Here is a 19,038-nt window from a genome sequence, read left to right on the forward strand (position 1 = left end):
GCGCGATACGTCCCTCGAAATATAGAATCCATCGCGGTGCGCGATACGTCCCTCGAAATGATACATCCTCTTAAGTACCATTATTTCTCAATGCACATAACACTTGCCACAACCAATGCCTCAGAATAATGCAGATGACAAGTTCACACATATAATGAGGAGATGACCATTTTCATAACATCGTACAGTTCACAACCACAAAAACATGAAGTTACATAAACAATGATTCAACAAGCCTTCAACCCTTTCTCAACACAACACATATAAACAATTAATCACAATGCCTTTTGTTATCCTCATTCTTTTCATCATTAGAATTAATCAATGTGGACAAGTCAACCCATCACCAATCCCGTTACTCCCAACATATACCACAAGGACATACACGCATTTCATACACTTAACAAGAGTTTAGAAATCCACTTGCCTCAAGTAGTCGAACAATGACTCCAAAACTTGAGCCTTCCTCTTTTGGTTGACTTCCAAACCAATAAAATCTATTCAAATAAATAACCACGATATGATTTCGAAACTAACAACATTCATATTGCTATATCTCTAGCTTACACCCAAAACTCATCCAAATTTATAATAAAATTTCTAAATCTTTATTCCAACCAATTGATCAAATCTCATATTTTCTGAATTTCAAGTTTAGGGTTAAATCTTAATTCTCCGAATAACATAATTATAATGATTTTATATATCATAATGCACCCACTATTTAACACATATCTCAATATATCAAAACTTGAATTCTAATATGATAATCAAATGAAAATAATTAAAGCCGAAACTAACTGTCCAACACATCAATGGCGAACTACAAAACTATGTGCTGAAACCACTTATTTTCAATGTTCCAATTCATATTTATCGTTCCACTATTAATAATCCTAATCTTGGAGTAATCATTGTCCAATGATTAGGACTAATCATTGTCCAATGATTGAACCATAATACTTGTACACATTTATAATCTCAAGTTCACAAGTTCACATATTAGTATAAATTATACACGTTTTAACCTAAAAATCTATTCCTAGTTACACAAAAATTTAATAGAAAGGATAAGAATAATTACCTTGACGCCTTGAGATGAAAATATTGATTTTTCTCCTCCTTTTCCCTTTTCTTTTCTCCCTTTCTTTTCTTTTCTTCTCTGCATATTTTTTTTTCCTCACAGATCGTTCCTTCTTTTTGTTTTCTCACAGATCGTGTGCGGCACCATTTAGGGCACTCCCCCCCCCCCCTTTTTTTTATTATTTATTTATTTATTTGATTTTCTTTTTTTTTTTCTATTTTTTTCTTCTTTTTTTTTTCCATTATTTTAGCAACAAAATAATCCTTTATTAAATCTAAAAATTATGTCACTCATTCTTATAAGTCATATAAATTAAATATAAAATCTACAAAAAAAGTCAATATAAAAATAATAGTTGGAATTTCTAAAACGACTAAGAGGGTCGTTACATAATTATAATAAAAGAAGTCAAAAAATAATTTATGTATGAAAAAAATTAAAATATACCTTGAACTTTGATAAAAGAATCATATATACCCCTAAATAATTTTTTAAAAAAAAATAGAAGTAACAAATATAAATTTAAAACTAATTTTTTAATTTCCGTTAAATAAAGGGTATATGTGAGCCATTTTGTAACGGCTGGGTATATGTGAGCCGTTTGTATAACAGTAAGGGCATATATGAGCCACTTTTATAACGAGGGGTATATCAGCTCTAAATGACAAAGTTGAGGGTATATCAGACCCTTTTCCCTAAAATTTATTAGTTGAGAGTTTTAGAGATGTAATTAAAGGGATTCAGTTATAGTAAATATCTTATTTAGTGCACTCTTATTATAATTGTAGCATTGTTTAATTAAAATAAAATTAAAAAAAGATACACAAATACAACTAGATATACATATAAACTATAATTTTTTTTGGTAAATAACATACTTATAGCTATTGAATTTCAATAGCCCTATAAACGTAGTCATTAATATAAGTTGCTCTAATAATATTCTATAGAAATTTTATTTTTCTTCAATTTTAGGATCTATATTAGTAATAGGGGGTGGGGGTTACAACTTAGAGTGATGGTGAGTAGGGGTGTTTATAGGTCGATTTGAAAAAAACTAAATCAATTAATCTACGAACCAAATTAAACCACATAAAGTCTATTTTTTGATTTCGCCTTTAGTCGGTTCTTTGGATTTTTTAAATTTTTTTATGACTATACGGTATTTGAAAAGATATCAAATACATTTTCACTAACATGTGTGATAAGCTAAATTTAAAAAAATGTTAAATGAATAGAAAATTTTGAAAAGATGGTAAAATTCACATGAGTACAATTTTTTTTTTTGAAATATCAACACTCATTATGTTAAATTAATAAGATTAAAGACTACACACAAACTGAATACAAGATAAAATATCTACAAAGTAAATTGTTAACTTCGATTTGAAAAACTATAACAATATAACTGTAACTTCGGTTCTTAATACAAACAAAATATTTACAAATTTTACAAGCCCAAATTTGAAATAAAATATGTAAACATTTGAAACTATAGACTAACTAACTAACTAACTAACTAACTAACTAACTATATATATATATATATATATTATGTCGGTTTGGTTTTGGTTCGGTTTGACTTCTTTTCTTTTAGTACCAAATCATACCAAGAGTGGTCGGTATTCTTTTCAACTGTCAAACCACAAATCAAATTTTTTTCGATTTGATTTCGTTCATCGATTTGATTTGACTTTACGATTTGATTTGTACGCCTCTAATGGAGAATATTGAAGGGAAAACATGATTTGGCCTCTATTTTCTCCTCTCTTGTATTTATTTTTATTAACATTTAAACACATAATTAGTCTGAATAGGTCATATCAGTAAGATTTTGAATGAAGCCTTGATATTATTACCAATAGTTATTCTTATGTAGCATATTATTCACCACCACACTATCCATAATCACTCGCTACTAGACTATCCATAATCATCAGCTATCACCATTAATTAACTTTGCAATCACAATTACTGTCATTATTTTCAACCATCATGACCGTCGTCATCAACCACCAACAATCTCTATGCAAACAACACAACTTGTCACGACCCAAATTTTGCAAGTCGTGATGGCACCTATGTTCCCAACCAATAGGTAAGCCAACCCAACATATTAACCCAACTAAACCAACAAATGAGTAAAAAAGACCAACGCTTAGCAAGAATCTCCAACATTGAGTTCCTTATAAGTATGAAATGCGGAAGATAAAATATATCACCCCAAGAATTGGTGTCTTAAGTACAAGAGCTTCTAAAATTCGATGCAAGTCTGAAACTAAATGACAAATCTAACATAAGGGATATCCTGTTTGAATACTAATAACATAATAAATAAAAGATAGAGGGAGGTGTGGGCCACGGAACAGCCAAGCAGCTCACCACAACTCCAAGCTCGGACTCAAATTGCTCCACGAGATGTGCTTCTACTCGGAATCGAATCTGCACCACAAAGAGTGCAACAAGTGTAGTATGAGTACGAAACCACGTGTACCCAGTATGTCTCATTGACCGACAACGAAGAAGTAGTGACGGGAGTTATATAAGAAAATAAATTCTTAGATTGTACAAGTATATATATATATATATATATATATATATTACACTTACTATGTAAGTTTCATCAATAAAGGAAATCAACATTTAATATTTTCCAAACACCAAACGAAACATATAGTCATCAAGAATGAATGATGGGATGAAATGCAATGCAAAATGATGTCATGTAATGATATGTCTCAGAATACCCAGTACTCACTCAACCGTATATACATGATACTCCTCGGAAATACATCGAGAGTTCATGACCCATGGGAGAATCGCTAGGTCCATATACCGACACGGACGATCTCCACGTGTCTGTGGGGATGATCTCACCGCACTATCATAATATCAAACAATTTTCGCACGGACGATCTCCACGTGCCCAAATTACAATCTTAACATCTCACCATCCCCAGCACGGACGATCTCCACGTGCCCAACATATACTCAGTCTCATCTCTATGCATGTGCACAATATTGTTTCAATAGAGGGGATGATGATGCATCTCAATCAATCAATATGAATATAATACATAACCACCTCAATTATCTCAACTATACGGGTGAAATAAATAAGACACAATCACACAAGGAATTCAAGTCAATAATATATCAGCTAATGCCCATATGCTTTTGCATTCTCAAATTTCAATCCACATTCTATAATAGAAATTTTCCGTTTTATAACACCGGTACTCGTACCAATGCCCGTCACACCATTGATACGAGACCACCATATTTTCCCCTTACCCCTTTGTCTATTTTTATTTTTAATCTTTAATTAGGAAAACGTTTTTCAACAAGTCTAACAAGTCTTAACATACCTTAGATGCCGAGCTTGTGCCACGAATCTTTTAAGATTTTTCCTTTCCTTTCCGCAAGGTTTCGGAACGTTCCCAATCTACCAATTTTGCAATATTCGTAAGTAAGCAATTTTTGTAGACATTCAAATTATTATATGTCTATCATAGACGCTAACACTCAATCATTTTTTTTCAACAAACTCCAAATCTTGATATATATTGGCATGCCAAATTTTTCATACTTGCTAAATTTTAAGCCAAGAACTTAACTCTAACCTCTTCAAATTGACTAAAATTCAATGTTAGATCATATAAAATAACACCTAATAATTAATTACCAATCCCAATATATTAAAAACTAGCATTTTAATATATGAATAAAATATGCACCAAATTTCCACCCATTGGCAGAAGTGGAACGCCCCTCCCCTTTTCCCATTTTTTTCCCTTCATTCTGTACTGCTAATTCAAGCATCTCCCATGCCAATCATTGGCATATGGTTGCCCAATGATTGACATCCATTTTCATCATCCCCACTATATAATCCAAACATAAAAACATAAAAAAAAACTTCCACCATTAATTTCCAATTAAAAAATCTATTATCATTGTATACATTTTTTTTTGCAGAAACCCTGCCAATTTCCTAAAATATTTATCCAATTCCAATCATTGGCAATCATTGACAATGATTGTCCAATGATTGGCTCAATCTTATTCCTACCATTCTGAAACTAACAATATATATGATAGATTCTTTTGACAAAATCCCAGAAAATATTAACCTGCAGCCATTGAACTATTCGACTTCGATCGATTTATATATATATATATATATATATATATATATTTTTTTTTGAATACTAACCCAATTGCTAACAATATAATATAATTTAGTAATCATCACCAACTTACCCATTATTTCTTATCACCCATTATCAATATAACATAAAATAATAACACAATCCCAATCACTCCAACAATATATTACTATATATAGAATTGAAAAGAACGAATATCTCATATCTTTACATGAACAATGGCTATGATTTTTCTCCCCCTTGCTGGTCGCCTGTGGTAAGATTTCGCCTCCCCACTTTTCGTTTTCCTTTTTTTCTAAATAAGAAATTATTAACCGTGAAACTCCACTAACCTATTTTCTAATTATTTATTTAATAAAAGTTTCATCAATTGGGTACTCATAGTTATCTAATAGTTTAAAAATACCACTTTAAATTTTCAAAAGGAGTCAAACTAGTCCTAGTTCTCAAAATTACCTAGCGGGTCATTACATCACCTACCACTTAAACAAATGTTCGTCCTCGAACGGAAAAAGAAAAGAGCTAACCTGGACGCTCAAAAAGATGAGGATATTTACTCCTCATGTCTGCCTCTGTCTCCCATGTAGCCTCCTCCACTGGACGATGCTTCCACTGAACCTTTACTGAAGCAATCTCTTTGGACCTTAGCTTTCGAATTTGCATATCCAAAATGGTGATCGGCTCTTCCTCAAAAGTCAAATTCTGATCAAGTAACACTGAATCCCATTGAATCACGTGATCACCACCCTGATGATACTTCTTAAGCATTGAAATATGAAATACAGGATGGACACCTCACAACCCAGGTGGCAAAGCCAACTGATATGCCACCTCACCAATACGCTCCACAACCTCGAAAGGACCAATGTACCTTGGACTCAACTTGCCTTCTTTCCAAATCTCATCACACCCTTCATGGGTGAAACCTTAAGTAGATACCTCTCTCCAACCATAAACTCTAAATCACGAATATTTCGATCTGCATAACTCTTTTGCCTACTCTGAGCCATGAGAAGTCTATCTTGGATCAACTTGACCTTGTCCAAGGACTCCCTCAACAAATCTGTACCCCATGGTCTAACCTCAAATGCATCAAACCAGCCAATTGGAGATCGACATCTCCTGCCATACAGAGCCTCAAATGGTGCCATCTCAATGCTCGAGTGAAAACTATTATTGTAAGCAAACTCTGCTAGAGGTAAGAACTGGTCCCACTGACCACCAAAGTCAATCACACACGCCCGCAACATATCCTCGAGAACCTGAATAGTACGCTCAGATTGACCATCAGTCTGAGGGTGAAAGACTGTACTAAGATCCACCCGAGTGCCCAACTCTTTCTGCATAGACCGCCAAAAATGAGAGGTAAATTGGGTGCCACGATCAGAAATAATAGATATAGGAACCCCATGCAAATGAACTATCTCTTGAATATAGATCTTGGCTAACTTCTCTGAGTTATAGGTAGTCTGAACTGGTACAAAGTGTGCAGACTTAGTCAGTCGATCCACGATGACCCATATAGCATCAAACTTACCCAAGGTACGGGGAAACCCTACCACAAAGTCCATAGCAATGCGCTCCCACTTCCACTCAGGTATGGGCATCCTCTGAGTCACACCTCCAGGCTTTTGGTGTTCATACTTCACTTGCTGACAATTCAAACATCGAGATACAAAATCTACCATGTCCCTCTCTTTATACGACACCACCAATAGTGTTGCTTCAAGTCTCGATACATCTTAGTAGCCCCTGGATGAATAGAGTATCTCGAACTATGAGCCTCTTCCATGATCAATCTAGTCAAATCACCTGTACGAGGAACACATATACGACCCTTAATCCTCGAAACTCCCTCACTATCAAGAATTGCAGCCCTGACTTCTCCTTTTAAAACCTTGTCCCTAATCTTACATAAATCACCATCATCAAACTGTTGAGCTCGAATTCGCTCCAACAAGGATGACCTAGCCTCCATATAAGCCAATATCTTACCAGATTCTGAAATATCAAGTCTCACAAAGCTATTGGCTAGGGATTGGACATCTCTAGCCAGGGGACGCTTGCCAAACTGTAACATGGCTAGGCTACCCATACTTACCGCCTTCCAACTCAAGGCATCTGCTATAACATTTGCTTTGCCTGGGTGATAAAGAATAGTCATATCGTAGTCTTTGAGAAACTCCAACCATCTCCTCTGCCTCAAATTTAGATCCCTCTGATTGAATATATACTAGAGACTACGATGATCCGTAAACACCTCACAATGCACACCATAAAGATAATGTCCAAATCTTTAATGCAAACACCACAGCCGCCAATTCTAAATCATGAATAGGGTAGTTCTTCTCATGAACCTTTAACTGCCTCGAAGCATAAGCTATCACCCTTCCCTTCTACATCAACACACAACGAAGACCAACCCGAGAAGCATCACAATATACGACAAAACCCTCTCCCTCCACGGGTAGGGTCAAAATCGGAGCAGTAGTCAATAAAGTCTTGAGCTTTTGAAAACTAACCTCACATTCGTCAGACCACTGAAAAGTCACCTCCTTCTGTGTCAATCTAGTTAATGGAGATGCAATGGATGAGAAACCCTCAACAAACCGTCGATAATAACCTGCAAGGCCCAGAAACTCCGAATCTCAGTAATTGAAGTAGGTCTGACCCAATCTCTAACCGCCTCAATCTTCTTAGGATCCACCATGATACCCTCCTTGGACACTACATGTCCCAAGAATGCTACCGAACTAAGCCAAAACTCACACTTTGAAAACTTTGCATAAAGCTTCTTCTTCTTCAGAATCCTAAGAACAATCCTCAAATGATGCTCATGCTCCTTCTTAGTGTGTGAGTATATCAATATATCATCTATGAAGACAATAACAAAGGAATCTAAATACGGTCTGAACACTCCATTCATCAAGTCCATAAAAGCTGTTGGGGCATTGGTCAGTTCGAAAGACATCACCAAAAACTCGTAATGACCATAACGTGTTCGAAAAGCCGCCTTAGGGATATCCTCCGCCCTAACCTTCAGCTGATGATAGCCAGATCTCAAGTCAATTTTGGAGAAAACTGAAGCACCCTGCAACTGATAAAATAAATCATCAATACGAGGTATCGGATACTTATTTCAGATGGTTACCTTGTTCAACTGTCGATAGTCAATACATATACGCATAGATCCATCTTTCTTCTTCACAAATAACACTGGAGCACCCCAAGGAGATACACTTGGTCTAATAAAACCTTTGCTCAGCAAATCCTGCAGCTGCTCCTTCAACTCTTTCAATTCAGCTGTGCCATACGATAAGGAGGAATGGGAATAGGCCGAGTGCCTGGATCCACATCAATACAAAAATCAATATCTCGATCTGGTGGAAGACCTGGCAAATCGGTCGGAAATACTTCTGAAAATTCACTCACTACTAGAATAGACTCAAGCATAGGAGTCTCAATACTGGTATCTCGAATGTGGGCCAAGTACGCCAAACATCCTCTCTGCACCAACTGACGAGCCTTAAGGAATGATATCACACCCTTAGAAGGATGACTAAGAGTACCTCTCCATTCTACTATAGGAATTCCAGGCATAGCTAAAGTGATGGTCTTGGCATGACAATTTAAAATTGCGTGGTAAGAAGATAACCAATCCATACCAAGAATCACATCAAAATCTATCATTTCTAAGACCTTTAAATCTGCATGAGTGTCATACCCCATCAAAGTAACAGTACATAAACGATACACTTGATCTACAACTACAGAATCCCCGATAGGAGTAGAAACACGTATCGGCAAATCAAGAGACTCACATAATATATCCAGACTAGGATCAAAATATGTAGACATATAAGAATAAGTAGAGCCTGGATCAAATAATACAGTAGCTGGTCGATGACAAACTGGAATAATACCTGTGATAACAGCATCTGAGGCTTCAGCCTCTGGCCTACCTGGAAAAGCATAACAGTGAGAACGACCTCCATCAGATTGTGAACCTCCATGACCACCACCTCGACCAGAAGGAGAACCACCTCTACCATTCTGTGCACCACTCCTAGCTGGAGGTTGTGCAGCCCTGGAAGTCGAAACCTGAGAACCCTGATGTAAGCCACCACGTCTGGTCCTAGGTCAGTATCTCACAAAGTGTCCCATATCACCACACTCAAAGCAACCCCTACGAGACGCCAGCTGATGAGAGGAATCAGAATGACCAGAATGCCCTCCACAAACTATAGGTCTACAAGATGAACCCTACGAAGTATGTACCGAGCTCGAAGAGTTATGCCCAGCGTAACCAGCCTCAGACGCTGGTATAGCAGCATGAATGGGTTTGCTGGACTGAGGGTGATAACCTTTGCCCTAGTAACCCCGACTCCTAGGCGGAGCACCACCATAATCACCTGAATAACGAGTCCTCTTGCCCTCTCGCTGCTCAAATCCCTCACGTCGAATCATCTCCATCTCCTTAGCAGCATCTACCACTTTCTGGAATGGAACACCAGAAGCAGCAACCTGAGAAACTCCTAGACGGATCGGAATAATCAGCCCCTTAACAAACCTTCTCACTCTCTCAGCCTCTGTGGGAAGTATAATCGAAGCATGCCTAGCCAAGGCATGAAATTTACCCTCATACTCTGCAACTGACATACCATTTTGCTGCAAACCCTCAAACTCGGACCTCTTGCGCTTCCTTTCACTGCGTGGAACAAATTTGGATAGAAATACCTGAGTAAACTCAGTCCAGGATAGTGGATGGGATCCAGCTGGCCTACTACTAATATAATCCCTCCACCAATGCTTAGCATAGCCAGTCATCTGAAACGCTGTGTAGTCAACTCCATGAGACTCCACTAATCCAAGATTATGCAACCTCTCATGACAACTAACTATGAATTCATATGCATCCTCAGCTAAGTCACCAGTATAAGTAGGAGGATTCATTAGTCTGAACCTCCCAAACATCTTTTGCTCATCAATAGTCATAGAAGGTCTGTTCACCAAATGTGATGTCATATCTGGAAACTCCATACTATCCAAACGAGGAGCTACAGCGGCAGCTGGCTGAGTCCTGAGAGTCTGAGAATCTGGAGCAACTATCGAATCTGGAGTTTGACCTCCAACACGGGTCTGTGAGCCATCAGAAGTGACAGGCAAAGCTCTTGCCTGGGACATCCCTCTAAGATTCCTAACATACGAGCCAAGGTATCTTGAAGCACCAGGGGGATAATAGTACTGGGTGGATCCTGAGCTGGCCCATCCCCCTCGACACGATCTTGCACATCCCCATGAATAACCTCTGCATCAGGAGGTACGGTCCTATCACGACCCTGGGTAGCTATTGGTACTTGACCATCCACAGGTGCTGCAATACGACCCCTACCCTGAACTCGAGCTCGTCCCCGACCTCTACCTCGGATAGTGTTCCCAGAAGCAGGCAGGAACAGGATCCTGACCACCACTTGCCGATGTACGATTCCTCGCCATCTGAGAGAGAATGAGATATCAAGATTAGAATTTCTACAAGGTCAAGTGTGCACGATAATGAATAAAAACACAAAATATTTCCTAAATGTCTTATAGCCTCTCGAAGATAGGTATGAACGTCTTCATACCGATCCGCAAGACTCTACTAGACATTGCTCTTGCACTCTTGAGACCGATGAACCTAGAGCTCTGATACCAAATTTGTCACGACCCAAATTTTGCAAGTCGTGATGACACCTATGTTCCCAACCAATAGGTAAGCCAACCCAACATATTAACCCAACTAAACCAACAAATGAGTCAAAAAAGACCAAAGCTTAGCAAGAATCTCCAACATTGAGTTCCTTATAAGTACGAAATGCGGAAGATAAAATATATCACCCAAAAATTGGTGTCTTAAGTACAAGAGCTTCTAAAATTCGATGCAAGTCTGAAACTAAATGACAAATCTAACATAAGGGATATCCTGTTTGAATACTAATAACAGAATAAATAAAAGATAGAGGGAGGTGTGGGCCACGGAACAGCCAAGCAGCTCATCACAACTCCAAGCTCGGACTCAAATTGCTCCACGAGATGTGCTTCTACTCGGAATCGAATCTGCACTACAAAGAGTGCAACAAGCGTAGTATGAGTACGAAACCACGTGTACCCAGTATGTCTCATTGACCGACAACGAAGAAGTAGTGACGGGAGTTATATAAGAAAATAAATTCTTAGATTGTACAAGTATATATATATATATATATATATATATATATATATATTACACTTACTATTTAAGTTTCATCAATAAAGGAAATCAACATTTAATATTTTCCAAACACCAAACGAAACATATAGTCATCAAGAATGAATGATGGGATGAAATGCAATGCAAAATGATGTCATGTAATGATATGTCTCAGAATACCCAGTACTCACTCAACCGTATATACATAATACTCCTCGAAAATACATCGAGAGTTCATGACCCATGGGGGACTCGCTAGGTCCATATACCGACACGGACGATCTCCACGTGTCTGTGGGGACGATCTCAACGCACTATCATAATAACAAACAATTTTCGCACGGACGGTCTCCACGTGCCCAAATTACAATCTTAATATCTCACCATCCCCAGAACGGACGATCTCCACGTGCCCAACTTATACTCAGTCTCATCTCTATGCATGTGCACAATATTGTTTCAATAGAGGGGATGATGATGCATCTCAATCAATCAATATGAATATAATACATAACCACCTCAATTATCTCAACTATACGGGTGAAATAAATAAGACACAATCACACAAGGAATTCAAGTCAATAATATATCAGCTAATGCCCATATGCTTTGGCATTCTCAAATTTCAATCCACATTCTATAATGGAAATTTTCCGTTTTATAACACCAGTACTCGTACCAATGCCCGTCACACCATTGATACGAGACCACCTTATTTTCCCCTTACCCCTTTGTCTATTTTTATTTTTATTCTTTAATTAGGAAAACATTCTTTAACAAGTCTAACAAGTCTTAACATACCTTAGATGCCGAGCTTGTGCCACGAATCTTTTAAGATTTTTCCTTTCCTTTCCGCAAGGTTTCGGAACGTTCCCAATCTACCAATTTTGCAATATTCGTAAGTAAGCAATTTTTGTAGACATTCAAATTATTATATGTCTATCATAGACGCTAACACTCACTCATTTTTTTTCAACAAACTCCAAATCTTGATATATATTGGCATGCCAAATTTTTCATACTTGCTAAATTTTAAGCCAAGAACTTAACTCTAACCTCTTCAAATGGACTAAAATTCAATGTTAGATCATATAAAATAACACCTAATAATTAATTACCAATCCCAATATATTAAAAACTAGCATTTTAATATATGAATAAAATATGAACCAAATTTCCACCCATTGGCAGAAGTGGAACGCCCCTCCCCTTTTCCCATTTTTTCCCTTCGTTCTGTACTGCTAATTCAAGCATCTTCCATGCCAATCATTGGCATATGGTTGCCCAATGATTGGCATCCATTTTCATCACCCCCACTATATAATCCAAACATAAAAACATAAAAAAAAACTTCCACCATTAATTTCCAATTAAAATATCTATTATCATTGTATACATTTTTTTTGTTGCAGAAACCCTGCCAATTTCCTAAAATATTTATCCAATTTCAATCATTGGCAATCATTGACAATGATTGTCCAATGATTGACTCAATCTTATTCCTACCATTCTGAAACTAACAATATATATGATAAATTCTTTTGACAAAATCCCAGAAAATATTAACCTGCAGCCATTGAACTATTCGACTTCGATCGATTTATATATATATATATATATATATATATATTTTTTTTTTTTTTGAATACTAACCCAATTGCTAACAATATAATATAATTTAGTAATCATCACCAACTTACCCATTATTTCTTATCACCCATTATCAATATAGCATAAAATAATAACACAATCCCAAGCACTCCAACAATATATTACTATATATAGAATTGAAAAGAACGAATATCTCATATCTTTACCTGAACAATGGCTATGATTTTTCTCCCTCTTGCTGGTCGCCTGTGGTAAGGTTTCGCCTCCCCACTTTTCATTTTCCTTTTCTTCTAAATAAGAAATTATTAACCGTGAAACTCCACTAACCTATTTTCTAATTATTTATTTAATAAAAGTTTCATCAATTGGGTACTCATAGTTATCTAATAGTTTAAAAATATCTCTTTAAATTTTCAAAAGGAGTCAAACTAGTCCTAGTTCTCAAAACGACCTAGCGGGTCGTTACACAACTGCACCACTAACATTAACGGCCATCTTTTCCACCTCCATCATTATATTCATGTCACCATCACATGTTATTACCACTATTAACACTATGGTCAATCCCTTCATTCAAATCTTCTAACATAACTATCATCACTAATAAATACCACAAATACATATTGTTAATCAACACACATTCTATAGTCACTAACATTGTCATTGACACATGCACCTCCACGACCACTATTTGCGAGTATCACCATTGCGGTCAATCCCTACTGTCAACTACTTCTACCATCAAAACTACCTACACCACCAACTATTACTAAGTACCACCAACACATAGTCAACCACCACACATTCTTCATTCATTACTATCGTTATCTACGTTAATTAGTACCACCACCACCTCAACGACCACTATTTAACCATTACTATTGCTATGGTTAATCCCCATTATCACTATCTCAATTGGAACCACAGTCAACTACCACCAACACAGTCTTTAACCACTAGACATTCTTCAGCCACCCACCACAATCAACATTGTCAGCCACTAACATTATCGAACCTTGCAATCACAATTATCACCACTATCAATTGCCACCATCATTCTAATCAACACCAACCACTCCCACCATCACAACTTTCACCACCACCTTTACTAGCCATTGAAACCAACTATTATCATCACCACCTTTACTACGAACCATCTATGCTATCACTAGCATTTTTTTAATCAAATAATAATTTTATTTTATTTAATTAATTCTTTTAAAATATTAAAATAATTTTCTGTTTGGTTTATATTTTTATTATGTTTACAAATAAATGAATTACGCATATTCAGATATTGAAAAATAAATAGGCATAATTATTTCATATTCATCAGATTCAGACATCTTAATCTTAATCAAATCAACTTATTTCTTAATCTGCTTCAATTTTAAGGAACAATAATTGTGAGAGAAAAAGAAAAAAACAAAAGAAGTTCAACTTCATTCTGTACACAATGCTGCCAACCAACAACACAAATATCTCCATTTATCTCATTAGCTTTAACAAAGGCTTTAGCTATCTTATTCCTAGGCTTTAGACTTTATTATTATTATTATTGTTGTTGTTGTTGTTTCCTAATTTGTATTTATTGAACCGACAGTTTGATTTTATTTAATTTCTTTCTTGCAAAAATTGGACTCATACATTATATTGTTTGATTGATTGGTATACAAGTGATATTATTACCACTTCTCTTCCTTCATTATTTAAAAAAAAAAACACATCATGCCATGTTGTCCCAATTCCCAAATGCAACATTCAGAAGGATTCTCTCTTTCAGTCCTTAATTAATAAATAATTCAACAATTATATTCCAAATTAAAAGTGACTGAGACATGACAAATATCATGACACATTTCATACATGTCAAATTCATCGGTGGATTCTTAAAGTTGATAACAAGTTTTATTTAAATATCTCAACTAAATAATGTTTATTTTAGACATGCATCTCATGTAAGGTTTCGTTATATTGTTTTGATATTTTTCTCACAATAAGCAAAAAACTGAAGGAGAGTGTAATTCACTTGTTAATGACGTGATAACTAATCAATTAAATAATTACATGTGTTATTTTCAATTAAAAATCATTTAAAATTCTATTTAGTAAATAAAATAAAAATATTGTTGTAAAAAAGTGTTTTTTTTTTATTACACTCAAAATCTCTTTTGTGCTTTTTAAAAAAATATTTTGTTCTTTTATTATTTCTCATATTTATTCTTCTTCTTTCTTTAGTGTTGTTTTTTGAAAAGAAAAGAGGGAGAGAAAGAAACAAAGAGAGAATAAATGAGAAAATATGGGTGTTGATATCCATTTTCCGGCAAAAGGAGGAAGGTGATGGTAGATTTCGAAAAAATAATACAATGAAGAAGAAGAAATATGACTTAAAAACGAATTTGATAACAAAATTTGATCTCCATTGAAGAAGTTTAAGCTTGAAAAAAGGTGGATGGTGGTAGCTTGATAAATGGAGAAGAAGAGAAAATAAAACAAAAAATGGCTAAATTAAGCCGTGCTATTGAGTGTATCACACTCACTTTGACATGTCAGCAAAAAATGTCAAAATGACACAACATAACCCTACATGAAGTGTTTAAAATGAATATCGCCTAGTTGAAATGTCTAAGTGAAACTTGATATCAACTTTAGAGGACCACCGATAGATTTTCCCTTTTATATATAAATACAATCTCTGATTTGTGGAATAATAATTGCCTAATCAATATAAATTTATACATTATATTTATCAAAACAAATTAAAAAAGTTCTCCAATCAATCCGTTATTGTATCGTTGATATAGAGTGAATACAAAAATTATGATATGATTGAATCGTATATCATATATTATTAAAAAAAATTTGAAAAAAGTCTTTCAAAAGAAAATTAGGACAAGTTTCTTAATACTTTAAAAAGTGAATAACAAACCATAAATTTTAAACTTATAAAAAATTTGAATCATCTACCATAATTTTTACAATAAGCCCTAGTGCATGATTGTGAAAATAACTTTTGAAATTTTTTAAATTTCATTATAACAATTCTATGTTCAAATAATTTTTGTAAATTAAATTCCCCAAGAAGTAAATATCCAAGATCCGTTAGACTGTGTTAATTACAAGCCAACATGGTTCCTATTTGCTAAGCATATATCACATCCATAAAAAGTGTAACGAGTACTATGATAGGATGGAAAAAGTAGCAAAACAAAGTTGTAGATTGCGTGAATTGATAAGTTGAGTGAGGGACTTTGACATTTGACAAGTGGAGGGACTAGAATCGCCAAACAATTTCATCTATCAAAATTTTAAATCATATTATGTCGAATCACTTTTTTTAAAAAATTTCTTCTCAATCTATTTCTATCTTTCATTTTATCGTCAACATTTTGAATTATCTTATAAAGATATTTATGCTATTCCTTTTCATATGTTCGAACTCTCTTTTCTTATATTATCTTTTCAGTATACTCACAAATCTATTTAAGCATTATGATTTCGAATATTAAATACTTGAACCTAAAAAGAGAGATAAAAAAAGAAATAACAACTTTTGAATCCATTTTCCATTGTTCCTCATTTGCCCTTCAAGTAGGAATAATATAAAGTCCAATGAGGAATATAATATTATTTTTATTAAGAAAGAAGAAGAAGAATAAACTCATTGATCACTTGTTTTCTACTCATTCTCTTAGTTCTTCCAAATCCATTTCTCATTATGTCATGCTTTTTTGCTCTCTTGGTCAAACCCCCCATTTGCCACTCCATTAACCAAGCTCCAAGCTGGCCAAGATAAAAAATCAAAAAACTTTAATTCAAGTATTAGCTTTTCTTGGTATGGTCTTAAAAATAGGCCTAAACCAATTAAAACTAGCATTTCGACTAAGCAAGAAAAGTTTCACAAGCACCAACATCCCAAAGACCTCAACTTTTATGGTGAGCATATTTGCCCATATATAATCACGTTCATTTTATATTATCAGATCACCTTTATTCGATTTAAGATAATTCATCTTATAATTTTATGATTATTACAAAATGCTAGTTTCAAAGGAACGTGTGTCAAATCAGAAATTGATTCGATTAAAGGTCTTCTAACGAACCAATAATTCATTGAATATTCATTCATTTAGTAGTATTTTTTAAAATTACAAACTTCACTTATTCCCCACCCCACCCCACCCCCTCGGTAATTTGTGTAAATATTTTTCGACTAACCTAATAGTGTTAAATTTTATATATTTTTTACCTAATAGTGTTAAATTTTATATATTTTTTTATATTACTGTTGATATATATAAGGTAAATTTATAGTTCAACGTTAACCTTATAACTCTCTCCTAAACCAATTCATCCATATATACCCTATTTAAATTTTCAACAGATTCTTCTTTGGCAAAGGAAAAGCCTAAGCATGGCGAAGATGATTTTAAGAAGACAAAGTCAAGAGGTTTCAAGATTTATAGAGAATTAAAGAAAGTTAAGCAACCTACATTATCAAGTTTCTTGAACTCACTTTTTACAAATGGGAAAAAAGCAAATATTTCCTCAAATGATGATGAGGATAGAATATTGAAATCAACTTGCTTAAGAAAGAATATTATTAGTACTCCATGTGGGCAGAAGAATTTGGACATGGACCAATTAAAAAATGTTGAGGCTATCAAAAACATTAATAAAAACCATATTCATGAGCTAAAATTCTACAAGAATATTATTGAGATGATTGAAGAAAATGAAGATGAGGGTGCAAGTTGTGCAAGTTCTGATTTGTTTGAACTTGATATTTTTTCTCCCATTGGATCAATGGAATTGTCTGTCTATGAAACAACAAATCTTGGTATTGATTAATATGTAATCTAGCTATAAATGCATATGGTAATTTGCTTTGTAACTCTGAATGAATTCCGAAATTTAATTTATCTTTTCATTGACCTAGTATATATATCTTTATTTTGTACAATTTGTAACGTCTTAAGAAAAAACTTACCCGCATCGGACGTTTACACCAAGGCAATGTAAAATATATTATTACATGATTTAGTGAAGTAAAATGAACTATAAATTTAAAAACATGACATGCATATATTGGCTTGATGTAGACACTGGGTGAGATAACTTTTCCTAATTATTTCTAATTATGGGTGTAGCTTAATTAAGTGTTGATATGACTTAAAAGGTGATCCAAAATCAGATACTGGTGCACTCCGAACATGGTAATTGCTAACTTAATGCACATCTTAAGTAGCTCAATAAATTGATTATACTATTTAATTTCTTTAGTTCATTTTTACTTGGCACCTTATCTTATGAGAGTTAATCTGAATAATCTTTGAACCTCTATTGAATTTGGTAATTATTCACTATATTCCAAAGATCAAATATATTAAAAATACGATAAATTGCAATCCTTGTCATAGTAAAATGATGAAAGAATATATCTGTTATAAGGTTTAGATAATCTTCCTCCATAAGGGTGGCTCAATACCTTTAGAAATTAGGCATACACCTTAAACCCCTAAAATCGAAGGGCCTATTTGTTCTAGTAATAATAAAAGGAAAAATTACATGGTTAAGCAAAGTTATACTACTTTAATTACTCATTATAGCTATAGTTTGCTATGATTATCACTCACGACTAATATTATACATTAATCATATGGGCTGACTTAAATTTGTATAATTAGCCACATTTGGATATGTATAATTCGTCAGAATATACAAATACATATGTATAATATACAATTATTTAATCAATATACATAAACAATTCACCTCTCTGCCACTCTCTGACCTCTCTTGCTCGTCTCTCTCCTCCCTCTCTCAATCTCGCTCGCCTCTCTCTCCCAATGTCACTTGTTTTTTTATACAAATGCATATGTATAATATATAATTATCTAACAAATATACATATACAATTCATCTCTCCCCCTTCTCTTCCCTCT

At 34.5% G+C, this 19,038-nt stretch overlaps 1 protein-coding gene and 1 long non-coding RNA gene across 2 annotated transcripts; one reads left to right on the top strand and one right to left on the bottom strand.

Moving 5' to 3' along the window:
* Positions 1 to 4,898: 4,898 nt before the first annotated feature.
* LOC138340503 (uncharacterized) lies at positions 4,899 to 10,080 on the bottom strand. Its single transcript, XM_069292231.1, has 9 exons — positions 9,891 to 10,080; positions 9,532 to 9,640; positions 9,276 to 9,388; positions 9,008 to 9,176; positions 8,509 to 8,597; positions 7,151 to 7,395; positions 6,813 to 6,905; positions 6,385 to 6,515; positions 4,899 to 4,968 (listed from the first exon to the last, which is right to left on the bottom strand). Exons 1-9 carry the CDS (start codon positions 10,078 to 10,080, stop codon positions 4,899 to 4,901), a joined length of 1,209 nt encoding a protein of 402 aa, XP_069148332.1.
* Positions 10,081 to 16,629: 6,549 nt separating this feature from the next.
* On the top strand, positions 16,630 to 18,023 carry LOC138340637 (uncharacterized). Its single transcript, XR_011213335.1, has 2 exons — positions 16,630 to 17,029; positions 17,478 to 18,023. It is a non-coding gene; the product is annotated as an uncharacterized lncRNA (long non-coding RNA).
* The last annotated feature ends 1,015 nt before the right edge of the window (positions 18,024 to 19,038 follow it).

Source organism: Solanum lycopersicum, chromosome 12, assembly GCF_036512215.1.
Source record: "Solanum lycopersicum chromosome 12, SLM_r2.1".
In the NCBI taxonomy this organism is placed as follows: Eukaryota; Viridiplantae; Streptophyta; class Magnoliopsida; order Solanales; family Solanaceae; genus Solanum; species Solanum lycopersicum.

Excerpts from the sequence above, each read along its gene's own strand:
- LOC138340503 (XM_069292231.1), bottom strand. The coding sequence starts at position 10,080 with ATGACTGGCTATGCTAAGCATTGGTGGAGGGATTATATTAGTAGTAGG. Across the intron at positions 9,641-9,890 it reads GTCAGTTGCAGAGTATGAGG|GAGTCGGGGTTACTAGGGCA; the intron begins GTAAATTTCATG and ends TGCTCCGCCTAG. Across the intron at positions 9,177-9,275 it reads TGGTTCTCCTTCTGGTCGAG|GTATTATTCCAGTTTGTCAT; the intron begins GTGGTGGTCATG and ends CTGTTATCACAG.